Raw genomic sequence first — 18289 nt, 5'->3', positions numbered from 1 at the left:
CTGTTGAATAAAAAGAAAAGAATTATGCAGGATTAAAAAATGGAGTTGAGGGAGAGAGATGGGAAACATTCCAGGCAGAGAGAACAACCAGTGCAAAGGTCCTGGGGTGAGGAGAAAGGTGGTATGATCCAGGAATTGTCAGGGAGAAAAGGGAATGGGAAATGATGTCCAAGAAGCAAGAAAAACTTGATAGATCAGAACTTTAGGCCACGGGGAATTTCATTCTGTGGGCAAAGCTGGGTCTAGAATGCCTAATCCTTGAGCCTTCACTGCCAACTACCATTTCATAAATCATCTGTGTCATAAGTCATCACCACTTCCCAGTGAGGCACCATACTAGAGCAAAGTGAGGGTGGCAAGGTTTTCCCTGCCCAGCCACCTCTTAAGAAAGGGTATTAGGCTTAATCAAACTGGTTACCTGGGACTTGCCAATAGGCAGTGATTTTATCATCAGTGTTATTAACAACATTATAACAGCAGCACCAAACTTCTCTGGAGAATTGCTATTGTCCACACCCTCTGCTTGGAGCTTTACACAAGTCACCAGATTTCATCCTTACTGCCCCATGGGGTGGGGCAGTGGATATCCTTCTTCGGTCAAGTGGGAGACGATAAAACAGGGAATGACATCATCTGATTTGTTTTAACAGAACAATGGCTTTGGCTGTACACACCTACCTCTTTTGGCCCTCAGAGCAACACTGTGCAGTGTGATTATAGGAACACACACACACACACGAAGAAACTGAGGTTCCCAGAGGTCAAATCATGCCCCCTTGGGTCACACAACTGTGAAGAGCAAGCTAGGACGGAAGCCCAAAGTGATTCTGGCCTTAACCTCACCCCATGCTGGCGATAAAAAGGAAGGTGGTAGCAAGTGAGAAGGAGGGTGACTGCTGGGGTAACTTGGAGAACTTGGCCTTGGGCCTGGAATCCAGCCTCCAGATATTTTCCTGGCCTGAGCCCAGACCAGCCCTCCCCCCTCCCCTCCCCGCCTGGATAACTGTCCTGTTGAATGAAGTGCTCTGCTCTCAGAGTCTCTGCTCTGGGACAGCCCTTGCCCCCAAGTGTCTTATTAATGGGGCTGTCCAGCCCGAGGTTTACGTGCCCACACAAGCCTGCCCTGAGCCCCATGCCCCAGCTGTCCCACACAGTCTCCACTGTCTGGGCCCTGTCTGCGGATTGGTGCCCGGCCTGGCAAGAAGGCCAAGTCCTGCCTGCTAGGCCAGCCAGAGGTCACCCGCCGCACCCAAGCTGCCGGCTGCATGGTGAGAGGACTGCTTTGCTTCTCCCCCCAACTCTGGATGCCTCAGTTTCCCTTTCTGAGAGAGGCAGGGGTGCAGGAAGTGAGGAGCTACAGGGACCACAGGACGTGTGGGCCACATGCGGACACCGTGCGCCTCTGACAGGATCAATCACTCTAAGCCTGTCTGAGGAGCTCTGGGCTTAGGAACAGCTGTGAAAGCCTCCTTTGTGCCTGAGGAGAATGAGCCGCGAGAGGACAGGGGGCCCTGGCCCGGGGAACCCCTTGGGCCCCGGCTCCTGAGATCAACATCAGCAGGGAGGACCCCCAGCCTGGCCCCCGAGGCCCACCCAGGCCTGGTGCCTACTTTGTGCCATGGGAACAGTCCAGGGGAAGAAGGTAAGAGCCCCCGAGGGTCCTGTTGGGTCCCTGAACGTGGGGAGGGAGACTGCATTTACCAAGTGGGAGCCCTCACCCACCTACCCACCGGCTCTGGGGGGCCTCACCCAGCCACTGCCCCCCGGCATCCCTCCCTGAGCTCACAGCCAAGATTTGCATCTAGAAACCTGGCTGGGGCTTAAGACAAAGCTATCTGATCTCTCCATCTCTGGAACAGACCTGGGGCTGCCCAATCTCACGGGCTCTCTGGTTCTTATACATATGCCTCTCTGCTTTCCTACATACAGGCTCTGTAGCCACCCCTCCCCATGCACCAGGGGAGTGTCTGTGGGCAAGGTATCAAAGCTTTCTGTAACTCACTTCCCCATGGGGACAATAGTCACTACCTCAGTGAAATATTAAATGAATTATACATATATACATATATATTTATTATATTATATTATTTATTATTATTATTATATATTATTATAGAATTCTCTTCATATTATTATGCATCACCTTCTACATCTGAGCTCCCAGTAGGGGATCTGTAGACAGCATAGCCTATGCGTGTTTCTGAAAATGTGGTCGATACACCCCCTGTGTCTGCATTAGAGATGGGGCGTGGGAGGAGGCTTGTTCCACAAGCCTTCTTGGGGCCGGCCCAGACCTCCTGGATGGAGGAGAAGGGGAGGCAGGGCTCCCTGGGGATTCTCCTGCATGCTTTCAGCCCACGTTGTCCAGGACAGTGATCGCAATGGTGTGGTCAGGCAGCCCAGTCCCAGCTCCCCCATCTACCCACTGCACCAAGGAGCTGAACCCCTCTGGATCTCAGCTCCTCACCTGTAAAGTAGGGCCAGTCCCCACCTCCTGGGAGGTTCCATGACCTGATACCTATAAAGTGCTTAGCACACTGCCTAACACCCAGAGGGCCCAGTAAACAGGGGCTCTAATCCTCAAACAGCTCATGGTTGTGCTTGGCTCCAAATTTTCTGCCAACCCAGCCCATGCCATATTTTTCAAATTTAAAGTAAAACACATCATGGACCTGATGGAGGAAGCCTTTCTGGACCTCAGTTTCCCCATCTGGAAAATGAGTGTTGGGTTAGATAACCCCCTGGGGCCTCCTAGTGCCAGCCTCTGCTTCCCACCTCCTTCGCTTCAGAAGCAGTCAGACCTGGGAGCTCCTGCCACCCCTCAGCACCCCCAGCAGCATTATCCTACAAGGTTGATGTCCTGTGGCTGTCCCTTCTCCCTCCCGCAGTGTTCCCTCGAGCCAGCCCACAGTTAGGACAGGTAGATGATCTGAGCAGCCCAGAGCGGCCATCCCAGCCACGCTTTGCACCCTGGCCCCACCCATCCCCTCTTTCAGGAACAGTCTTCCAGCTCCTCTCCTTTCCCAAGGGGGAATGAGCTCAGCCTCTAGATCTTACCTGTGCTGAGAGTCACCTTGGAGAATAGCTTTCCAGGCCTAGAAAAGACCCTGACAAGGTCCCGTGCAGCAACGGCAAATACAGCTCACGTATTGCCATCCTCTCTTCCCCCACCCGTGACAGACATCACCAATGGATCCCTGTACCCTTTCCCACTAAGTGTAGACAGCCTCAAAATCCCCCTCAGCACAGCATCCCAGGACTCCCCCACCAGTCAGCCAGGACTAGCCCCCACATTGAAAGCCATGCCTACCCTGAGCCCAGCTCCTTCTCCGGCCCTGCAGGGAAAAGGCCTTCCGGGGAGAAGGCAGCAAGAGCATAGTGATTGGGAACATGGGCTTTGGGGTCGGACAGACCTCAGTCAGTTCCTCCGCGTGCTCTATGACCTTGGACAAGACAATACACTTCTCTGAGCCTTAGATTCTGCCTCGATAAACTAAAGATAATAATCCTTCTCACATTGTCATAAAACCTAAATGATATCATGCCTGGGACAAAATAGGTGCTCAGTCAACATTGTCTCTTCTCTGAGTTTGATCCTCTCACACCTGTGTCCTCCCTTTGAGCCAATGAGGGCATTAATATCACACCCAAGAGCAGATGAAAAAACTGAGTCATGAGCAAACATAACTTCCCCCAGCTGGTCAGTGGTAGAGCCGGCCTGGAGCATAGGTTATGAGCATGCCCAGGCCAGGCCCTTTGTGGGGCTCCCCCAACCATGGATCACCCCACCAAACCCCCCATATGCCTACTTCTGTCTCCATTTCTGGAGGCAAACAGCCCAGCTGCCTCTGTGGGATGTCTATGACAGGCCCAGCCGTGCAGAACATGATGTCCCGCACCCATTGGCCTGTCCTATAAAGGTCACCCTGCTGTCCCTGGGGGCTTCTCAGACCCCTCCCACGCTGGTGGCTTACTCACAGTTATAAAATAACAGCTCTGGAAAACCCCTGGTGATGTGCTCCAAGCCTCTCCCCATTGTACAGCTGGGAAGACTGAGGCTGAGAGAGCGGGAGGACTTGCCAGGGCCATGCAGCCAGGGTCAGACCATTTCCACAAGGCCTGGCAGCTCCAGGCCCAGCCCCAGAAGCACACAGGAAGGCAGTGGGTCTCCTTCCCCCGCACCATGCAGGGCAGGACCGGGCCACCCCTTGGAGACGACCCCTGCCCACTTAGAGCACTCTCTCCTGGTATATAACTGTCTGCCCCATCTTCATTGGCTCCCAGCCCAGCCTCCCATAAACACCCATCAACTGGGCACCTGTGCCGGGAGCTGGGCCAAGGAGGGAAAGGCATACCTGCCCTCACAGCAACTCTCACGGCCCTCAGACACCAGACGACCGGGGTCTGGGCACTCCGTCCTCAGCCTCCACTCAGCAGCCAGTGCCCCTCCCCCAGGAAGGGCACAGGCCCACAGGCTCTTACAGGCAGTCCCCACACAAGTCCAGCACCCCAGGCATGATCCTACTTCTACCCTTAAAGCGCCCAATGCTAAATACAGATACTAAATGATACCCTGATACTAAAAAGAAAACGTTACTCATAACAGCCCATGTGCATTGCGCTTCGGCAAAGATTCTCTCATTCAGTATGCCCACAGCTCTTTGAGGTGGATACGTTCATTACCCAAACAATCAGAGGCACAGAGAGATTAAAGGAGATTAAATGAGAGGCTCGAGGTCACCCAGCCAGTAAGCAGTGGAGTCGAGATTTGAAGCAGGCAGTCTAAGGAGCCTTGACCACTGAACCCCACTGCTGGCGTGTGTGAAGGTGGGCTCTGGAGCAGGAAGAACAGGGTTCGAATCCCACCTGGGACCCCTGTCAGGGCCACCTGCTTAACCTCTCCGAGCCTCAGTCTCCTCATCTGCTAAATGGGATCATGATTTCCCCTTCCACACTAGGATGAGCAGAGGTGCCTGGCACAGAGTCGGTGTCAGAAACGGTGGCACACAATGGTACCCTTGCTCTGGAAGCTGAAGGTGGAGCTTCAGCAGAGAGGGGGCTGGCTGTGCCCCCAGACCCACAGTGGAACCCCTTGAAGCCCTCAACACTCAGCATGCTGCAAGACATGTCTCCAAACTCAGCACGACCCAGGTTTTTCACTGAACGAATCCTACATTCTGACTCTGTTGATATTTGCCAAGTCACTCGTCGCTTTGTATTCATCTTCATTAGAAGGAAGTTTCCTTGACTGAAACAAAAGGAATAAAAGAGGAGAGATCCAGCTAAATTTGATAAATGGCCTGAAAGGGAGTGTTCGTTCTTATGGAGTCCGAAAGGCGCACATCTGGCCGGGCCCCACTGGCTCCCTGAACAATTATCCCCACCGATGATGGATGGCTCCTCTCCCCGGCGCCGCTCAGTGGGGCCGGAGGACCTCATTAGAAGGCTCTCACTGCCCGCTGCCCGTGCCATGCCATGTGCCCCCACCCCCCCACCCCTGCCCACCGCCTCTGACCGCTTCCCTGATGGGAGCTGGGGCTTCATCTGGGCATGCAGGGCACACTCCTGGGGGCTCTGGGATTAGGCACTAGCACAAATGCCGCCATTGTGAGCAGCTTGCCAAACCCTGGACTTTGTCATTCAGGTCCAGGCTCCCCCTTTTACTCCATCTGTTCACCCCCTGGATCTGAAAGCCCCTGAATGTTTTCCTTCCCAGCCTGAGCAAACCGGTAAGCACCCCGTGCTCCCCTCCACTGTGAACTGTCCTCTCCACTTCATCCTCTACTCTCAGAATAGCCTCGCCTGGGACCCTTGAAAAAGTTGGAGCTGAAATTTCTTCCCTGGGAAAGCCCAAGGACACAGGGCCAGGTCTGGGAGCTGTAGGGCTATGTACTGGCAACAACTGAAAGGGGCATTTGAAAGTAGGCACAGTGACCTTTGGAGGCAGGGAAAGGGCAGTTTTCCTGTTCCCTGAGGCCTCCCTATGGGGCTTTCCTCCTCCTCTGCCCTTGGCTTCCCCAAGCCAAGATGGAATTCAGAAGCTGAATGCCCCGGGCTGCCTCGAACAGATGCACAGGCTGGGCAATGCACAAAAGCAATGAGTGGATGGGTGAGCAGGGATGGAATCCAGTCCACTCTCTACCAGCAGATCCTGGTACCCAGGTGTTGGCTAGCTCTGCCCAGAGGAAAGAATGCTGCTCTGTGATTGCACAGTGCCATCACTTACAGTCCTGCAATCACCTCTTCCAAGACTAAAACTTCTCCTGTCCATCCTTATGGCAGGAAGCCCAGCTTATGGGGGGAAGACATTGAAGGAGAAAGAAAGGAAGATGCCAGCTCAGCTGACGCTTCTCCTCGGAAGCCTGGCCCAAGTGGATCTCTAATGTCTATGCAGGGCTAGAGGCTAAGACGAGGATGCCAGAGCAAGCCTGTCTCAGAGCCGTATCCACATGAACAGGCTGCAGGTTTCACTAAGCCTGGAGGATCACCAGTGGTGCTGGGAAGGGGCCAGAGAGATTAGAAGGGGGTAAAGCTCCCTCAGACACCCCATGGCACCGCCACTCCCCCTGAGTTCCCCAGACTAGGGCAAATCCCATTATGCTCCCCACGCTCTCCCCACCACACTGATCAAGGCTGTAATCTCGGATTTAGTTCTGTGATTTCCCCAAGGAGGGAGACTGTGTTTGACTTTGTGGCTCACAGTTGTGTCCCCAGCACCTAGCAGATAATAAGTACCCAATAGATTGAGGAAGGGAGACAGAGAGAGAGAGAGAGAGAGAGAGAGAGAGAGAGAGGGAGAGATGGCGGCTGGGTCTCCATGGGGGTAACTCCATGGTGGGGCTGAGGCCAAATTCATGGAAGGATCCACACAGAACTCAGGCTGAGAGGAAGGACATAGACTGAGTCCCTCAATTTCTCCCACATGTCCCCTTCTTACCTTCCAAGAGCTTTAAGACTCTGACCCAAATTCCCACATTCACCACGTTGCCTCCAGCTGCCCACCCCCCCCCCCCCACACACACACACAGATTTTCCACCTGCACAACTTCCTGGCCAAATGCAAAATCCCTCATTGGGATTTTTCACCATTCATCCAACCATTTTTTTCACCATTCATCCAACAAGCACTGACTGGGCACCACTGGGTACCAGGATCCCAGGCACCAGAGACAGACCAGTGAATAAGACTCTGGCCCCGTCCCTGCACAGCTCAGCAAGAGAGAAATAAGTCAGTGGTGATGACAGAGCAGGTACTGGGTGCCCTGATAAGGGAAACACAGAGGAGCTGGGGTACAGAAGGAGGTCCACAAAGCAAGAAGAGGCCAGGGAAGCTCCCAGAGGCCCAAGCTGTGATCCAAAGAATGAAGAAGGGATAAGCAGGTCTGGGAGCCAGGAGAGATGTCCAGGGACACAGTAGGACCTGCCAAGGCCTAGAGGTATAAGAGGCATGGTGCATCCAGGAACTGAAAGAATCTTCTGGTTTGCAGCCACTCTTCCTGAGCCTAGCACAGTGTCCTGACCCTTGATTCTGGGGTTGGGACCTGCCATGGGCCTGGGTCAAGTGAGGCCCTAACTCACCACTGCCCCACCTACCCCTCTACTTCCTTATAGTAACACCCTCCCCCCAAAAACCAACTATGGATCTTCCTCAGCCTCTTTGATCAAGGAGAATATTCTTTTTTCTCTCCTTTCTTTTGCTCAAGTATTCAAAACAGCTGAGAACAAAGCAAGAGAAAGAGAGATAGAGAGGGAGAAAGAGAGACAAAGACACAAGAGATGAAAATCACCAAGAGAAAGTCTGCTGGTAGCCGAATGAGCAGACCCCAAGCCTGTTCTCCCCAACCTCTGCCCCTCTGCTCCCCACACCCTCTGAGTGCCCCTCTGGGCCTCTTTTCCACTCCCATGTGTTTTAATGCCTCTAGACAGGAAAAGGGGAGAAGGAACCAAGATGGCAGGCTTTACCTCATGCTCAGACCATGAGGGGCAAATCCTTCCAGGACAGTAGAGGGCAGGACATTATTTTCATTCCTTCCTTACATCACTCACATCCTCTTAATCCAATTTTCATCCACCAGTAAGCAAAAACCTTCACCTCAAGGCCCTGAGCCACCCTGGACGAGATGGTCTCCCTTTCTGGGCTTCCACACTCCTCCCTTGTCAATGCAGGGTTGGTAGCTGTGCAACTCACTGCTTTAGGGGGCAAAATGAGGCAGGGAGAAGCAGGGAGGTGAGAACACGCATCCCCCAAAGGATGCAGTGCCAGGACCCCACGTACATGATGGCAATAGCCCCTCTCTGCAGGCTGGCCTGGGTTGTCTCCCCCATTTCACAGCCCTGAAGGGGTCAGAGGAAGTCATATTAATGCAAGATGGCCTTAGGCTCCTCCTACACGCTCCAGAAGCCAAAGGTTTGCAGAGACCTTGCACAGCACAGCCAACCCTGGCCTACACCCATAAGCTGAACTGAATCCACTCCACATGCTTCAGCAGTCTCAGGGGTCACCAGGCCTCTCAGACCTCCTTCCTTCTCATCTGTAAAATGGGCATCTCTTGAAGGTAAAAATATGAATGCTTTCCAGTCATTGAACTCCCACAGAATCCTCACTACAAACCCGGCCACATACATATGTATGTCCCCACTTCACCAAGGTAAAAACCCAGACTCAGAGAGGTTGAGCTCACTGCTCAAGACCACACAGCCATTAACTGCCAGAACCAGGCCTTGAACCCAGATGCCTCTGGCTCCACGGCTCATTGACTTGTTTTTCAAGTATCTGGATGAAACCATGACGCTCAAAAGCCAGAGTAAATCTTCACCTTGTTGGGTAGAGTTACTAGCTGGTGGTGGCTCCTGTCCCACTGGGAGCTGGGTTGAAGAGCGACCTTAAAGTTCAAAAGAATTTAATTTCCTTCATGAAAGGGCTTGGAGGTGGGGCAGGAGGGGCCAAATCAAAAGCCGGCTTTTGAGAAGGCAGGAATCCAAAAAGGCAGCTCCCTCCCTGGGCCCCAGGGATCTGCTTTCAGAACATTGTGTCTCCTAAGCTGACATGAACGAGGGGCTTTGTTTAAGTGAGCGATCAGATCTCAGGGCCTGGGGGGTAGGGAAAGGGCAAGGAGCTGGAACTTTCCTTCTGTCATCTAAAATCTAAGACAAGACCAAAGAAGACAGCAAGGTGCCCCAGGGAAGCCGGGAGAGCCTGGCTTGGTCTTAGCGACATCTTGCTCCCATGGAAGCTTAGGATAGGGCATGGGGTGTCCCACAAGGGATGTCATACCCAGAACCTACAGAACTCGGCCAGAAACCAGATGGAGATGCTGTGTGGGGGACCCACCCAAGAGTTTTTCCTTATGCACCTGAGCTCTTGGGAACACTTCGGGGTCATATTGGGGTATACGATGTGGCAGATGTTCATGGAGAATCCTGCCATCAGCAGGCCCCAAAGCAGTCAGTTTGTGAAGGGCCCATGGTGACGCTGTGGTCACAACCGGGGACCGTGGAGGGACATACTGGTTTCCTAGGGCCGCCCCGACCACCTACCTACCATAAATTAGGTGGCTGAAAACAACAGAAATTTGTTCCAGAGCCTAGAAGCCTGAAGTCAAGCTGTTGGTGGGACTGTGATCCCATAAGCCTCTAGGGGAGAATCTGTTGTTTGCCTTTCTCTTAGTTCTGGTGCTGTGAGCCACCCTTGTTGCTCTGTGGCTTGTAAACACATCACTCCAATCTCTGCCACCGCCACTATTACGTGGCATTCTCCTGTCTGTCTGTGTCTCATCTCCTCTGCTTATAAGGACACTGGTCATACTCGCTTAGTGCCCACCCTAATGACCTCGTTTTAACTTGATTACGTCTTCAAAGACCCTACTTCTAACTAAGGTGACCTCCACAGGTACAGGGGCTAGGATTTCAACATATCTCTTTGGGGGGACACAATGCAACCCATAACTGTGACCCTCACCCACTGGACCTCTACTCTTCTTACGCATCTAAAGCCATACATTAGCATAGCTGGAACCCATCCATCCTCTGCCAGCGGCTCTCCTGGGGCCTCAGGTCCCTTTAGCTCCTGTCCAGTGGGGTGACTTCCCACATGTCATTTTGATTCCAGGCCTAGTCCTCCCTTCTCCTGGGTAAAACCCTTGGAGAGCAGATACATGGAAATCCACAACCACCAGGCCCTCTGTGACCCCCATGTGGCCCCCTCTGTGGCCTCCTGTGACACTGGCTCTCACTCACTCTAATCCAGCCATGTTGGACTCTGTGTGTTTCTCCGACCCACCAAGCTCTTCCCCACCTCAGAGCCATTGCCTCTGCTGTTCCTCCTTCCTGGTGCACTCTTCCCTGGCTCTCCCCAGGGCTGGCCTGTGCAGGGCTCAGCTCAGAGAGGCCTTCCCCAACCCCCACCCCCCGTCCTAGCTAAGTACCCCCATCTTTGTCTCCAGTCTTGTAGGAGCTCCGCAGAACTTACCACCATCTGAAATCACCTTCTTTGGTTATTTCTTTAACTGTTTCATACCTGGCTTTCCCAACCAGCCTGTCAGCTTTTTAAGGGCAGGGACCTTACCTGGCACTCATTCTGGACGCTCAGGACCTAGTGCAGGTCGGATATACAATAGGTATGAGTGAATGAGTGAATAAATTAATGAATCCATAGCTGTCATAGAGGGAACTCACTCCTTCACTCCATAAATATTTCCTGAGCATCCGCTCCGAGCCAGATGCTGCGTCAGGCCTGAGGCAGTCACAGTGTGCTCAGGGAGACAGAGAGTACAGGCCACAATGACTGACTGACAGGAATTAGGAAGAGGCATCCTTCTCACAGGCCTTCACCATTAGCTGCCAGCAAATCGGAAATTCAAATTATGCTATCTACAAATGACTACACTGAGATGCCAGCATGGAAATGTCCCCACAGACCAACAGCCCCCTTCCTGATGTCCTGATATCCTCTACCCCTGAAGCCCTCTACCCCCAACAGCCCCAGAGCCGAGGAAGAAAAAACAAGATCTCAAAACGATAGAGATGTTTCTGCCAACCACAGGTTCAGGACTTGAACTGGCACTGGTATTCCACAAAGTGATCAAGCGCCATTACGCTAATGTTGCTGTGAATTTTCTCTCTCTCTCTGTCTCAGGGGACCCATGTATCCCTCAGCTGTGGACCCAGAAGTGGGATCACTAAGTCCGAGGGAACAAATTTTACCTCTACCCTCTTAGGGTATCTGGCTAAGACTGAGAATTAAATCAACCTAAGACAGGTTAATAGGAGAAAAGCTTAGAGATTTTCACAGGTTCATGAGAGTCCCCATTGGAAAACAAAGCCCCCAAAAGCACACAGACCCAAGTGCTTCTACACCAAGTTGAACAAAAAATAGCAATTGTGGGAAAGTGACTGAAACATACGGAGAGATTAAAGGAAGACAAGGGTTATCTTAACAAGATCTGTTTGTATAGATTTCTCTCAGCTCCATCCCGTCTCTGGTGATAAAAATGTTTCTTTCTTCCTGGTGTAGGGAAGGCATCTTTGACACGGGAGTCTTATCTCCTGCTTTCAGGAAGATGAGGTGGGGGCAGAGTACCCTTCTTGTACCTGCTGTTTTTCAAGTGTCTCTAGCTCAAAATAATCCTTATGCCAAAGTGGCATAGTTTGGGGTCACCTGTGCTGCCGCCCTTCACACCTTTTCTAGATAAAGGAGACCGGTTACAGCAAACTACACGCCCACAGACAGTGTATCAGTGTTCAACTACCCCACATCTTTGCCAATGTTTTCTACTTTTCACGCTTTTTAATTTTTTGTGACCCTGATGGATAGATACTAGTGTCTCATTACGGTTTTGCTTTCTTTCTTTTTTTTTTTAAAGCAGATTTGATTTAAAAGATGTATTTGGAAACCTATCAAACGTTTTCAAGCACTCATGGAGTATTTACAAATGTTGACCACATTCTAGGTTACAAAACAAATCCGGATACCAAAACATCTGTATCCTACCCATCATGGTATAGGTCAACAACATAATTAAAGGACAATAATAAACAAAAAAGAAACTAAAATATATTTGGAAGATAGGAAACACTTCTAGATTGATCAACGAAGAGATTAAGAAAATCTTCAGACCTCAGTGGTCATAAAGATACTGTATATCAAAACACAGATAACCCAGTATTTAAGGAGAAGTTTATAACCTTAAAAGCAGATAGAAAAGAAGGCTGAGATTTAATGAGCCAAATGTCAAAGTTAAGCAGTTGGTAAAAGAACAGCAGAACCAATCTAAAAAACTAGTAACAGGAAGTAGTTCCAGTAGTTTCCAGAAGTAACTGGAAAATAAAAATTAGAGCAGAAATGAAAGAACTGGAAAACAAATATGTGATAACAAAGATCAGTATGGCTCAAAGTTGGTTCTTTGAAGAAGATGGCAGAAAATGATACAGCTGACTTTACGCCTGTAAAATTTTAAACTCTCTAGAAACATCTAGAAAACATTGCTGAACAACTGGCTTAAGGAGAAATAAGCAAACTGAGTAGTTAGTAACACTTTAAGAAATTGAGCCATGGGTTAATCTCCCCATAAAGAAACCATCAGATCATCATTTTTATAGGTGTGTTCTATTAAGCTTTAAAGTAATTCATCAGTTTGGTTTTATACTCTGTCTTCTAAACAGCAGAAAATGAGAGAACACTTCCCACCTTTTTTATGATAAAAAAACTTTTTGCATTTTATTTTCAAAGATTTTATTTTTAAGTAATCTCTACACCCAACGTGGGGCTCGAACTCACAACCCCAAGACCGAGAGTCACACGCTGTACTGAGAGCCAGCCAGGTGCCCCTATGATAAAATAACTGTGATATCAAAATTAAACAAGGACAGTTAAAGAAAAGAAAATCACAGTCCAATCCACTCATAAATATCGGTGCAAAAAAATTCTAAGCAGGACTCCCAGATCCCACAGCCTGGAGGCATTGGAATTATTTTTAACCTGTGCACTACAAACATCTCTCTGTGAGTGTCATCTGACTCACAGACAGTCAGCTAAGAAGTTGGCCAATAAATGGCCATGGGCTTCCCTCTCCTCCGAATCCTGTCATTCCAGAGCCAGGTTAGTGGAAAGTTCCAGTGGCAGTTTTTCCAAGGGTGTCTCATCAGTCTCAGCCAGGTTAACAGTGGAGAGAGGGAGAGACATCCTGGGGTGACTTCATGGGTCCAGTCCTGCCCACTGGCACCGTGGTCTGCGGGCACCCCTCTGCCTGCCCCCAGCCTGATGTGCTGCGGCCAGGAGCCTCCGGGCTGCCTCCCTGGGCCATAGCGCCAGCAGGAGCCGAGCCAGCAAGCTGTGTGCGGCAGGCGTAACATGTAGACCTCAGACCGGCTGTAAGGGCTAAAGTTTCCTGCCTTTGCCTCCTGCCCAGCAAAGGCTCCACAACCCCAGAGCGAGGATTCGACAGTCATGGGAGGCTGAGCTCCTTGGGAGGGCTGGGTAGAGATGGTCTCCAGAGAGCGGGGCCTCCTCCCGGTTCCCTCCCTCCCCCATTCACAGGGAGCTAATGGCCCTGGGGCACTCAACCCTGGGGTGGGGGGCATCCTTTCATGTCAATCCCTTCTTCGTGGGTACATAGTATTCCCCTGATACAGACATGCCACGATCTGCTTGAAGAATCTTTTTAAAAAAAAATTTTTTTTCAACATTTATTTATTTTTGGGACAGAGAGACAGAGCATGAACAGGGGAGGGGCAGAGAGAGAGGGAGACACAGAATCGGAAACAGGCTCCAGGCTCTGAGCCATCAGCCCAGAGCCCGACGCGGGGCTCGAACTCACAGACCGTGAGATCGTGACCTGGCTGAAGTCGGACGCTTAACCGACTGCGCCACCCAGGCGCCCCGAAGAATCTTTGATTTGAGAGAATTTAAGTTATTCTTTTATTCTTCCACGCCCTGATAGACATCCTATGTCCTTTTCCTGGGATGAATTCCACATTTAGGCGGCTGGGTGGGTTTCTATGAAGTTGGGTGGAAAACGCTGTGTGTACGTGAGGACAGACAGGCTTTCCAGCGAGGGGGAACGTGGCCATCAGACCCTTATGGGAGGTTGTTTCCAGAGTCGAGAATCACTGCTGCAGGAAACACAACCCACACAGTGTGACTTGTCTCCTGGATTTCTTCATTCTCACACAGAGCAGTTTGGCACCTCGGACCACAGGGCTTCCAACAACTTCATTTCAAGGAAATAATCATTTTCCATTTAGTTAATCATCACGTGGCAGGCACCATCCGAGTACTTTACACAGCACCATCTCACAACAACCCCATTGAGTTGGTGCTGCAGTTACCCTCATTTTACAGACAGGAAACAGCTCAGAGAGGTCAGGGGCCTTTCCAAGCCACACAGTAGGTCAGTGGTGAACCTAGGGATCGGACCCAGGAGGCCGCCTCAGAGCCCACCGTCTGAACCACACACTTGCCCGAACATCACCACCCAGGGCCATGGGTGGGCCACCCAGAGCCCGAGAATCAAGTCCGGAAGCGGCAGTTCCCCCGCTTTTCTCCGTCAGGTTGTCAAGGCTCTCTGGGCTGAGCCCGTGTCAGGGTCCCGCCTATAAACACGCACTGCAGAAAATCAAGAGTGCCTGCGGGCTGAAGGAGCCATCCAGGGTGGGCAAGCATCACGGTCGTGGCTGGCCCTGCTAGAGCGCCGTAGCTCAGAACAGCACCATCTCTGGAGGGCAAGGCTGGCTGTCAAAATTCTGCTGATCCCAGGTTGGGAGGGGGAAGTAGAGTGGGTGAAGGGGAGCCTTTGGGCAGGAACCCCTCTTTCCTGCCACCTCCTCTCACACTGGGGCTCGTGTCTGCAGCAGCCCAGCCCGAGGGCAGCATCTGGCACAAAGCAGCCAACCCCAAGTGCTGGCGGGAGGCTGGGGTTTCCTTGAACTACACCAGCCACAGCCCTGCCCACCACTCTGGTGCAAAGGAAGGTGGCCTTTGGAAATTCAGTAAGTCCCCTGGGAATAACATCAGTGAGAAAGTGATTAACACTGTATTTATTGAGCACTTACTACGCCCCACACCTGTGCTAAGAGCTTCATGTCATCCAGCTCCAGCCTCTGCCAACGCTTTGATTATCCACACTTTCCAGGTGAGAAACTGAGGCGGGGAGAAGTTAGGCAGGTGACAAAGCTCAAAGGTGTCGGAGTAGGAATCTATACGAAGGCCGTCTGACCCCGGAGCCCCCAGCCAGAGCTGGGCTCCGGAGCTCCCTCTGACCCCGGAGTTCCCTCTACCCCTCAGCAAACACAGGGAACTTAAAGTTCCAAATCAGGGCGTCTGCCACCAGCAGGTGAGCATGCCAGGGGCAGAGACCAGGCTTTCCTCATCCCAACAGGCTGAGCCTCAGGGATCAGGGATCCTGCACAGGACAAATCTGGCATAAAGTCCCTGTTAGCCACCTGCCAGCTGTGTGGCCTTGGGAGAGTTAACTGAAATCTCTGAGCCTCGGTTTCCTCACCTGTGCGTGGGCACTGATGACACTCATTTACTCGGGTGGCTGTAAGCAGCAAATGGAATGATTCAGCGAGGTGCTGCCCCGATAAATGGAAGCGGTCGTCATTAATGCTCTTGTTATTTCTATCCTGCAAGTGACTCAGCTGTCTCCTCAGATTCATTACCAACCAGAGTCTCTGAGAGGGAATGGCCTCAGGCTGCCTAGACCCCACTAGGAATAGTAATGATGTAACAGTCCTATCAGCAGCTGAGACTTATTGATTGTACACTATGTGCCAGGCACCCTTTACATATCAACTAGTCAACACACAGCCCCGGGAGAGGGCAGCAGGGAGGACAGTCAGAGGTCCAGACGCCATGGCCAGGCCAGCCCTTCTGTGCACAGGCCTGCCGGAGGGCAAGGTCACAGATGTCCGCACCAGCAGGTTGCAGGCCCGACCTTGGGCTCCACATCCACGTCTGAGACCTGCAAAATGACTTTCCCGCCTCACCAACCCCTCAGGTGCTTCTGAGGGAGGACCCAGGGTTGGGGTTGTTGCCAGAGGGCTGGACAAACAGAAAGAGGATGTAGGGAATGTTGGAGTAAAGCTGTCTCCAAGCCACCCAGGGCCAAGGACGGTGCTCAACAGTGTCTGTTGACTGACTAATATTTGTTGACTGTAATATAAGTGAGGGTTCCATTTTCAGAGCACAGTGGCTCAGGTATTGTGCTCTACCAACCATTTTTTAAATGCATGTATGGAAAGAAAGACTGGAAGGATATATACCAAAGGTTAATCCTGATTATCTTAATTAGGGAGAGACAATGGGGGATATAATGGTCATTTTTGTGTGGGGTTGTGTTGGTTTGGGTTTTTTTTTTGGTTTTTGGGTTTTTTTTTTTTTTTGCACTTTCTACATTGTCTACAATGAGCAAGTATTAATTTTATGCTCAGAAGAAAATACACTTTTCTGTGCATTTAGGACTCATTCAATTTTACAGAAGAAGAAATAGAGGCCCAGAGGGGGTAAGCCATTTGCCTAAGGCCACACAGCAGAGGATAGCTGGGACAGACCTAGGCCTGCTATCCCATCCCCTGCACCCTCTGGGAACTCAAGCCTCAGGACTGGGGCATCCCCAGCCCCTGCATGGTGAGGCCTCATTTCTCCTTTTTTCATCACCGTACCCTGAAAACACCTCCACCCCAATCCTGCCAGCTCCCCTAACTCCTGAGAGAGCCCCCCGAAAGAACTAGGGATCTCTGCAGATCTCAGGAAGGTGGTCAAAGGAAAGAAATACATATAAGCCCCATTCCAGCTTCACAGAGTTGCTGCTTATTCATAAATAAAAGAATGCCCAGGCTATTTTGGGCACCTGTAATTTTCTACTTGAATAACCAGGGAAGTGGCTGCCTGCCCGCTTCTCTGCCCTGCTCATGGCGCCGGAACGGGGGAAACGTGATCTCCCCTGGCGTAATGGGATCTGGGGCCAGGTCTCACTGCTGATTTCCTTGCCTTTGCCCCGTTCCAGAAAGCCCAGGTGTCTCCCATGCCACTTCCGTGAGAGTCTGGGTAGTTAGAATCCAGGCCAGGTTTGCATGCTGTGGACTAGGTGGTTCCTTCCAGATGCAGGAGGCAAATCTCAGCTCTCCCACCTGCCAGCTGTGGGACTTTGGGCAAGTGGCTCAACCTCCCTGAGCCCCAATTTCTTCATCTGTAAATTGGGGATATTTTTATCACCTTGCAGGTTTGGTACAGGTGAGGTGCCTGGCTCTTAGGTTAATTGTTGTTATTTAAGGCATGAGGACGGAGCTGTTCTGGAAAGAGCCCTGCATAGGATTCTCAGGCTATTGTTTGCTCTTTTGGTTGCAGGAGTCTGGAGTCAAGAGGGAAAGAAAAATAATTCATCAGTTCTTATTACTGAAAGTCTAGGAGAAATGGCTTCAGGCAAGGCTGCATCCAGGGTCTTAAATGGACCTGGTCCCTCTCTTCCTCATGGTTCCGCTTTCCTCTGGTTGACCTCATTGCTGGACCAGTCCCCCTCCAGGGAAACTCCCAGCAGCTGCAGGCTTATATCATTCTTACAGCTAGAGGGGTATGAAGACTGGAGGGGGAAATAGGTACGGGGGAGGGTGACTTGTGACAAGAAGTCATGGAAAATGAAATTGAAAGAGTAGGTTGAAATGTAGGACTGGAATGCAGACAGAAAATACTAGCCTTTACTCTGTGGTCCAAAGTTTTCTAATATGTTCCACAAGATTTTAATAGGGGTTAGATGAGCTAAAGGTTTCAGGATCAACAGACTGGGTGAAGCCCAATTAAACAGGTCTCTTTCCTACAGAGTCTCTTCATGTTCACACTTCCAGCCGTGAATCTCCAAGAGGAGAGCTGTGAGGTATAGCATTCCCTAAGGTGCAGCTCCCAATTCTATACTTTGGGAAGGGCCATGAGTCATAGGGAGCCACTGAAGTCAGTGGAGCAAGACAATAAGACAGCAAAAGTGTTCTAGGAAGAATACGATGGAAGCCCCATAGGAGACAACTATAATCCTCCCTGTGAAAGGGGACAACAGCCAGAACAGGGGCCGGTGGCAGAAACAGGAATAAAGGTACATGGTGAGAGATGGGATATAGGAAAACAGGTGAACTGGCTCAGAACACGCTGCTGTTTTGGTGATGGTAACTGTGAAATTTAGTTTTTATTTTATCTTTTCCACTGAAAGTACAAGGACAAAATATGGGCTCTGAAATCTAGCCAACTCTTTTTTTTTTAAGCTTATTTATTTATTTTGAGAGAAGCAGAGATACCGTGGGTAGG

The 18289-nt window shown here is 51.0% G+C and overlaps 1 protein-coding gene across 1 annotated transcript in view; it reads left to right on the top strand.

Moving 5' to 3' along the window:
- The first annotated feature begins 1245 nt into the window (after positions 1-1245).
- FAM107A (family with sequence similarity 107 member A) overlaps positions 1246-18289 on the top strand; it is a 54331-nt gene continuing 37287 nt past the window's right edge. Inside the window, exon 1 of the mRNA XM_043587799.1 lies at positions 1246-1642. Within this exon, the coding sequence (XP_043443734.1) occupies positions 1619-1642 (24 nt within the window). The 5' untranslated portion in view covers positions 1246-1618. The remainder of the gene's footprint in view (positions 1643-18289) is intronic.

The sequence above is a fragment of the Prionailurus bengalensis genome, chromosome A2 (assembly GCF_016509475.1).
Source record: "Prionailurus bengalensis isolate Pbe53 chromosome A2, Fcat_Pben_1.1_paternal_pri, whole genome shotgun sequence".
In the NCBI taxonomy this organism is placed as follows: Eukaryota; Metazoa; Chordata; class Mammalia; order Carnivora; family Felidae; genus Prionailurus; species Prionailurus bengalensis.
This window is presented reverse-complemented; position numbering and strand designations above follow the sequence as displayed.